This window comes from Podarcis liolepis (genome assembly GCF_965112155.1).
Source record: "Podarcis liolepis genome assembly, chromosome: 13".
Classification (NCBI taxonomy): domain Eukaryota; kingdom Metazoa; phylum Chordata; class Lepidosauria; order Squamata; family Lacertidae; genus Podarcis; species Podarcis liolepis.
Genome location: NC_139573.1, coordinates 30,596,729 through 30,605,265, shown reverse-complemented (window position 1 = coordinate 30,605,265; position 8,537 = coordinate 30,596,729). Strand labels below are relative to the sequence as shown.

Sequence of the window (8,537 nt, the reverse complement as noted above, 5' to 3'; positions counted from 1 at the left end):
TGCAACAAAACTACAAAAAGAACAAGTAAAACAACCAGATAAAAGCAATCGCATAGCTGTTCACTGAACTGTTTACAACAGGATTAGCAAACCAAACAAAAACGCTCCCATTCAGGGGTAAATACAATTGCCCAAATCCCTTATTAAAATTAATTATTTTGTTTAGCTGTACAAATCCCAAGTCTCGATTTCATATCCCCCCCCCTTTCTCTATTCAGACATGCCAAAACACAGATGACAGGTTGTTTTGATATAAATACATACAATGTCACATCTTCCTTGGAACGATAGGTTTAACGTGCTAATCTGACTTCAAAGTATACAATCCAGAGTGTTTATACTGGTGGCAGAGAGGAAAACACCTTTTGGGAACTACCTGACACCTGGCTGTTTCTCCAGACAACATAAATTTATTTAAAAATATATAATAGCCTAGGAAATTTCCTCTTAGCTTTGCATTTCATCTAAGCTCTTATTTATTAATTTTTAAGCTTAGCTCTTCTCATTCTAAAGACTCGGGGGAGGGGGGAATAGCATTTTCAAAACAAATATATAGTTGCATGCCACTCCAATCCCCGAATGGTGTGAGATTCCAGGGGTTCCAGGCACCCTTACCCAGGGCCCATGTTTCCTTTGGGAAATGAGGCATAGCGGAGACTGTGGTATCTTCATAATATATGGTTTATTTACACATATATACAACCTGAGCCGTGGGTGGCGCTGTGGGTAAAATCTCAGTGCCTAGGGCTTGCCGGTCGCATGGTCGGCGGTTCGAATCCCCGCGGCGGGGTGAGCTCCCGTCTTTCGGTCCCAGCTCCTGCCCACCTAGCAGTTCGAAAGCACCCCTAAAAAAGTGCAAGTAGATAAATAGGTACCGCTTTCTAGCGGGAAGGTAAACGGTGTTTCCGTGTGCTGCACTGGTGCAGGCTCACCAGAGCAGCTTCGTCACGCTGGCCACGTGACCCGGAAGTGTCTCCGGACAGCGCTGGCCCCCGGCCTCTTAAGTGAGATGGGCGCACAACCCTAGAGTCGGACACGACTGGCCCGTACGGGCAGGGGTACCTTTACCTTTTTACAACCTGAGCCTACGATGGAGGGGCTCACTGCATAAACACCGCAAAAGGAACTTGTTTCTTCCGTAGCTGTAGTCTTGGATCACAACAGAAAGCAAACATTGTGCTCTGCCTCTGCCTTTTACAGCCTGCAACCTTTTTCCTTTTGGATCACATCACAGTCAAGTTTCAAAACTCTGGCCTTCTAACTATCTAGAGCTGGAGGAGGGGGCCTCACCCATTTTCCCTCTGGCACAGACTCTCCTCTCTTGCTATCTTAGCGGTCCATCACCTTCCCCTTTGTTTTTTCTTAATGGCTCATCTCCCAGGTGATTACCTCATAAGAAAGCTAGTCTGGCTTATATTTTAACTCTTGATAGATCCAGGGGTTCAGGAGGCTTGATTAATTTCTAACACTTACTAGGTCCAGGAATTTAGGGGAGACTGGCACCCCCAAACTCATACCAATATTTGCAAATCAAACAGGCATATTAGATAATATCATATTCTGAAAACTAGACTGTCAGGAAGAAGTTCCTCATGTGCATCTGGTCTTCTGCTAACAAGGATTTATTTGTTTACTTGCAAGAGCAATCCCACAAACGGCTGCCCACAGTTGAAAGTAGTACAAGCAAGAGTCACCACCTTAGTGAAAACTATGCTGTGGGAAAACAAGCTAAATCAAAATTGGTTATCTTAGAGGGCCATTATCCTCTGGTCACTTTGGGGTATGGGTGGGGAACATGTGGGCCTCCAGATGTTGTTGGCTTACAATTCCCATCATGCTTGATCTTTAGCCATGCTGACTGGAGCCGATGGGAGTTGGAGTCCAACAACTAGAGGGCCACAGATGGATGACACAGATGTGCATGAAATTTGCATATAATGTGTATTTGCATATATCATGCATATTTGGTGGCATCCATCGGTCTTGAGACAATGGAAGAATGAGCCACTAGAGAGTTACAGCCCCTGCTGTTGCTGTAGAGACCAATATGAGAGAGAAAAGTTTTATGGCAGCGGGGACAGATGAAGGCGTCCGGTTTCGCTGTTAGAAATACACCATGGCATATAGATGCAGATTTAGAAATAATTTAAAGTCTTATAATATTTGATAAAAGGATGCCATATTTCAACAAAATCGTCTCCATCATTTGTATTATTCAATGCATGTAATCTGTTTATTAATTTCTCTGGTGCAGCAATAGACCATCCATTCCGTTTCCAACTGGAGATACACAGATGTTTCAATCCTTTCCAATTCTGTGACACTAGTAGACGTGCCACTGCAAAAGAAAAATAATTAGTTCGTTACAACAAAGCCAGATTGCCCTTCTTTTAAAATCCAAAACTTGTGATACATTCCACGTTGACCCGCAATATAGCTTATTTCTGTAAATACCTTCTGCCACAAAGGCTTATAGGTTCTCATAGAAGTGACTCTCCTGTCTAGGATACATCTGTTGGGCCAGGAATGGAAAGCCCTAATTTTACATCCCACAAACTGATTAGGACCACAAACATTTAAGCATTAAAATCTTTTTCCTTACACGGGGGAGACAGGACTGCTTTTGGAGGTCCTGTTAGAATACTTTTTAAATTAGGAAAATGAGCACTGACACACATTAATCTCTTGCCCGGTGGGAGGCACAAATACCATTTAAGCCCTTGCTTTCAGATCACACCATGCGGTAACCTCTCAATATCCCTGTCTGTATGCAAAACTCTATTATATTAAAACACAGGTGACCAATCTAGACAGCACAAAAGCAAAAATAAGAATACAACACAAATATATCCCATCTGCAGGTAGCAAACCTTTCTCTTCAAATTCTTGAAATAAGCTAATTTGTGGAAATGTTGGCTTGCTTTGCTTCTACCCTTTTGAAACAGAAATCTAAACTAGTCGCGAGAATTACATCAATAGGTTTATTGCTACATGAAATTGCTGTTCCCCCAGGAGTAAATTTGCGCCAGGACTCTTTAAGACTTAGAGCTTGTCGCTATTGAAGGTTGCAAAAATAAGTGGACCAAAGCCATATTTTCACCTTCCAATATGCAGCAACAAATAGATATCAATTGAGATAATCAGGATTTTGCTGTGGCTGTGACTGAACAGCAATGTGTCTATCCCCAAAACAAAAGACTGCCTTACTCCTTCCCGGAGAGAGGGGTTTAAACATCGAAGAGAGATTGCCAATATATTTCATTATCCCCGGGGGTGGGGGGTTGTGTCTAGACAAATAGCCTTGGGAAAGCTTTGAAGAGGAGGACATTGTCCATCTTGCAGGTCAGAAGTAGCTCTGAGGGTGGTTGGGGATAGCAGCAAAATAGAAAGAGAAAGCCCTCGCTGCTCTACTCCCGTTTGTTTCTGGCTGCAGAAATCCTGACATTTCTGCTTCGACTTCTACCGACACTCTCCCACCTTCCCCGCATAAAAGAACCGGACGACGAGCCCTGCGCACCGACCTGCTTAAACTCTACGCTCACTCCCTTTGCGTCACGTCGTCACGTTCGCCCTCACGTGACCCGGCGCGCGACTCCTTGCCTACCAACCGCTTCAAACAGGCAGCTTCGGGAAATGTAATTTCTATATTGCATTCGCAGTTTCGCAACAATCCGCTGGCAGCGTCCTTTTAAGTTAAGAGGGAGATGAGTGGGTGCAAATGTCTTCCCAAATTGGGAGGTTTTTGTTTTCAATTGGAAAGTGGGCAATGGGGTGAGTGGGTGAGAGAGCCAGGGCGAGGGGAAAGGTTTGTGTGGAAAGTGCTGAAGAGGAAACGGAAGTTGCGGCCTTCCCCCTCCTCCCTCTCTCTCCATCCCTGCTTCCGCCGCTTCCCTCTCGTTGGAGACAAAGGAGCGAGGCCCGAGGCCTGTGTTGGAGCCGGTGAGTTTGCGGGGCCCAGTCTGGGTGTGGCGCCTGTGTGAGAGAGAGCCTGCGCGCCCGTTAGCTGTCCTCCTCCCCGCACCCGCTGTGAGGGTGGCGCCCCCTCCCCGCAGTCCTCACTAGGTCTACTTCGAAGTAGGTCCTGCTGAGTCCAGCGGGTCGTCGTCGTCTTCTTGCGGAGGGGATGGACAGGCAGAGCTGGCAGTACTTCAGTTCATTTATTTATTTTATTGCGTTTATAGAACGCCCTTCGTCCGAAAATCACAGGGCGGTTCACAGCATAAAAGCACAAAAGGCATAACGTGATTTTTAAAAAGAAAGTTCTCTCTATATATATATGAAAGCTATATATAAAATATAATATAAATCTCAAACTCCCAGGGTCGTTATTGATAACAGATTAATTTAGGAGGATCAGGGTTTGTGGGGGGGGGTACTCAGGGGTACTCATACCCCTAAACATTTTGTGAGTCTAATTTTGGCCTCATTGAGTGTACATATGTGTGTGTACACACACACATATAAACACTGATCCTCCTAAATTAATCTGTTATCATTAACGACTCTGAGATTTTGATCTTGTTACACAAAACAAGCACATTTTGATTCAGAGTTTTTTCTTCTCTAGAGAGGAAAACCATTTGCGATATTTGCTTTCAACTTTTTCTTTTTCTGAAAGAAGTCGCTACAAGTGGGTAGTGTTTAAAGGGGGAGGGAAATAAACTTTTCCTGTGCTGGTTCATATCTTTGCTCTGAAACAACAAGGGGATTATCTGTGTTTAAGAAGGTAGCTCAGTACTGCAAACAATGAAGTTTATAGATGATTGCTGTTCAGTACTGTATATCAATTATGTGCTTTAGTTGTTGATGTTGGAGGAATACGTTGGTCCAACTGTTTATATGGGATGTGTCAAGAGAGAACATGATTTATAGTGATGTTCTGCTTTTCTTTTTCAGATCTAATGTCAGCTGGTTGAACACTTTTCTACCAAAATGTCAAGTAAGTTCAGCAGCAGTCTGTGTGTATGTGTGTTTTTTCTTATTTAATTCATATCCACATATAGAATAGCACCAATATTTCATTCCATGGATCATTGATAATGATATCTACACTCTCTAAACCAGCCTTTCCCAGCCTTGGGTCCCCAGACATCTGGGGACGCCTGGGGATCCAAAGTTGAGAAAGTCTGCTCTAAACCTTCCCAATTTTGAACTACGTACTTAGTGTGTTACTGTCACTGTCCTTATGGCAAAAAGTTCATTTGCACAAGAGCTCCAAATCAACTATAATTGTGCACCCTGAATTTTCCAAAATCCTGAAAATTGTGACAGTCTGGATGTGCAGTCTCATGAAAAGTCTGTTACTGCTTCAGCAACTCAACCAGCCACCCTTTTGTTGTTCAGTTAGAATTGGAGAAGGGAAGAATACAGAGAAATTCTGTTGTACTTTTAATTTACTTGGGCTTGTTCATTCTACTCACTTCTTTGAGTTCTTGGCAACTGAACACAAGATTACAAACCACAGCTTGGATGCTCCTATATGAAGTATTTTCTTAAATGACAGACTTTCCTTCATCTATTCACCTTTTGATTTGATACTTGAAATTTTTCCTGGCAGTCTCTAGGTTTCCAGCTTGTCTACATAGTTATTCTCCCCCCCCCCTTCTTTTTTAAAACAGAAAGGCCATCCTATGCCCCACCACCCACCCCAGCCCCCACAACCGTAAGTATGAAAGTATTTTTCTTCCTTTGTAAACTAAAGCCTGATTTCATTTTAGTTCAGCAGAGAAGATACTGCAGAGCTCTGTAAACCAAATCAGACAAATGGTTCCTCTCAAACAGCGTGATTAAATTCTGACTTCAGTCCATACCTCAGAATCCTTTGCCAGCCCTCGCTGTGGAGTGCTTTTAACTGGCATTTTCAAGAATTAGAACTTGGGGTCTCATGCCTGCTGCTTGCTATGTTTCCAGACTATAACACAAGCTTACTTCCTATAACATTTGGCATTCATTTTTGTAAAAGTACACATTTTAATCTCGTGTTGCGTCTTTAATCCAAGTAATATCTCACATAGCTTCTTTCCAAAGCACCTAGTAAAAGCTGTGACCACACATTTTTGGAAACCTGGATAAATGCAAGCTCTGTTTTTTAAGTCTGCTAAGATATGAGCATCTGTGTGGTAATAACAGGCATTTGTGAATCTCCCTAATTGTATATTGTAATTATTCCCATAGAATGAGGTATAAACACCTTGGCAGGGAATGGGGGGGGGAGATGTTGTTATAGCTATTAGATACAGTAGCAGAAGGTGGAAGTGAGGTACACAAAGAACAGCAACAAGGTTTTCACTTCTAGGGAAAGATAGTAGATTAACCTTTTGAGTAAACACGTTCAGAACATCTGTGTGGTGTGTGCTATGAAAAGGAAGGCACACTATAAGCCACATACTTTAGAGAGCAGAAGGTAAGAATTAAATGCAGGCCTCAGGTTTCCACTTTGTGACCAGGCTGGCATGTCACGCTAAACCATTGTTGAGTTCAGGTGAGAAGAAGCTTTTGCTTTACTACAGTTGTCATGCTGTCTATGGTTTTTAACTATAGTTAGCTTAAAACAAGCCAACTTCAAATTGTGTTTTCAGAAACTGGCTTCTTTAACCAAATTGACCACAGGTTTGGATGACACAGGAAGCTGTGGTTAAATAGAAGTGAAGGTCCCCAACCTCCTCCTTAGCTATGTGGGGTGGGTGTGCAAACTCAAGGCTTGGTGCAGCTTCTTGTCTAAACCAAAGTGCAAGTGATGTGTGAACTCAGCCTCCCTGCTTCGGCTGCTGTCTGCAGAGCCAGAGGGCTTCCTGATGGGAATTTATTGTAGAACTCACACCATGTTTGACACCATGTCAGAATGCCATCCTATAGCTCTTTCCATTTAATCTGGATTTTGTGTGGTAACAGAAAATAATGAAAAATAAACAATTATACATCTGCAGACACTACTCATGCAAAAGCTCACTGATTCCATTTTTTGTGGGCTGTTTGTCACATATGCAGTGACCTTTTTGGTAGGTGTTCTCCCTCTTCTCCTTGCACCTCACCTGAACACAGCCTACTCATTTTGTTTCTGATGGCCCAAACAATGTGAGCATGCCTGTTTCCACAGATTGCTGCATACTGATGGTCCAACTGAAAGGTATCTGGAGAGTCTGTAATTGGTGCATATCACTTTTTTAAAAAAATACTGAGGCCATGCTCAAAACTGCTTTTGCAAAAAAAAAAAAGAGAAAACCTCTTATTATTAAACCACTATATTAAAAATATTTATTGCCCGCCTTTTGGGAGTGCATTCAAGCTGCAAACTATGCACCTAGTGTACTGTCTCAAAGTAATGATTTGGGTATTAGTTGCATTTATGGTTCACCTTCTCCAGAACAGAATAAAACAGAGTATCGGGATGGTTCAAGAGCCAAGAATTGTCCAGGTTTGGGTATACTGGACAGAACTGTTGGTTGGATCCTATTTCCCCCTTTTTCTGTGGCACTGCTAAACATTTTATTTCTATTTGGTCATTAGTTACTGCAGTGGCCTGGTTTGCACATAACATTAAACCATGGTTCATTAAGCTGTAGTTCATTAAACCGTGGCTTAGTGCTATATGTGAACCCTCCCCAGCAGCTCAACTATGGTTTGTTTGCTCCAAAACAAACCATAATCTGACGGCGTCTGGATTTTGGACTTGGTTTTAATTATAGATTGGTGCTGTGTGAGAACCTGGTACCCTTCTTTGACCATCATTTAAGCATTGTTTGTCCACTCTACCTATTCACCAGGCTACCAAATAGAACCCCCATTATTAAAAGTTGTATTATCTAGCCGTTAACAGTTATATCATTTACGTGGAAAGGAGCCTCACTGATTTGTGCAGAACTTACTTCCATCGAATGAGTTTAGCACTGGGGTGCCAATGACATTTCCTTAGATTCATAGATGTGTAGAGTTGGAAGGGACCCCAGGGGTCATCTGCTCCAGCCGCCTGCAGTGCAAGAATCTCAGCTAAAGCATCCATGGCAGGTGGTTAGTCAACCTGTGCTTGGAAACCTCCAAGGAAGTAGGGTCCACAACTTCCCAAGAGAATCCATTCCACTGTCAAACAGCGCTTACTGTCAGAAAGTTTTTTTTCTGATGTTTAGTTGGAATCTCCTTTCTGTTAGCTTGAATCCATTGGATCGAGTCCTGCCCTCCTGAGCAGGAGAAAACAAGTTTGCTCCATCTTCCATGTGACAGCCCCTAAGATAATTGGAAGATGGCTATCATATCTCCTCTCAGTCTTCTCTTTACCAGGCTAAACTTTCTCAACCATTCCTCATAAGGATTGGTTTCCAGGCCCTTGATCGTCTTGGCTTCCCTTCTCTGCACACATTGCAGTTTGTCAATATCATTTTTAAATTGTGGTGCCCAGAACTGGACATAGTACTCTAGGTGTGTTTTGACCAAGGCAGAATAGAGTGGTATTATTACTTCCCTTGATCTGGACTCTATACTTCTGTAGATGCAGCCTAGAATAGCATTAACTTTTTTTTTGCTGCTGCATCACACTGTTTACT

General features: G+C 42.7%; 1 protein-coding gene and 1 long non-coding RNA gene across 5 annotated transcripts in view; one reads left to right on the top strand and one right to left on the bottom strand.

The window, feature by feature from the left end:
* Positions 1 to 663: 663 nt before the first annotated feature.
* Positions 664 to 3,624, bottom strand: LOC310690847. The gene is made up of 3 exons (XR_014518201.1): positions 3,522 to 3,624; positions 1,080 to 2,338; positions 664 to 703 (listed from the first exon to the last, which is right to left on the bottom strand). It is a non-coding gene; the product is annotated as an uncharacterized lncRNA (long non-coding RNA).
* Positions 3,625 to 3,798: 174 nt separating this feature from the next.
* Positions 3,799 to 8,537, top strand: part of SMARCE1 (SWI/SNF related BAF chromatin remodeling complex subunit E1) — a 29,414-nt gene continuing 24,675 nt past the window's right edge. The window contains exons 1-3 of one of the 4 annotated variants that reach the window (XM_083470052.1): positions 3,799 to 3,939; positions 4,897 to 4,939; positions 5,619 to 5,662. In XM_083470052.1, the coding sequence (XP_083326178.1) occupies positions 4,933 to 4,939; positions 5,619 to 5,662 (51 nt within the window). In that variant the 5' untranslated portion in view covers positions 3,799 to 3,939; positions 4,897 to 4,932. Of the gene's footprint in view, positions 3,940 to 4,051; positions 4,075 to 4,896; positions 4,940 to 5,618; positions 5,663 to 8,537 lie in introns of those variants that run through there. The other 3 variants (XM_083470054.1, XM_083470055.1, XM_083470053.1) reach the window with 3 other exon arrangements.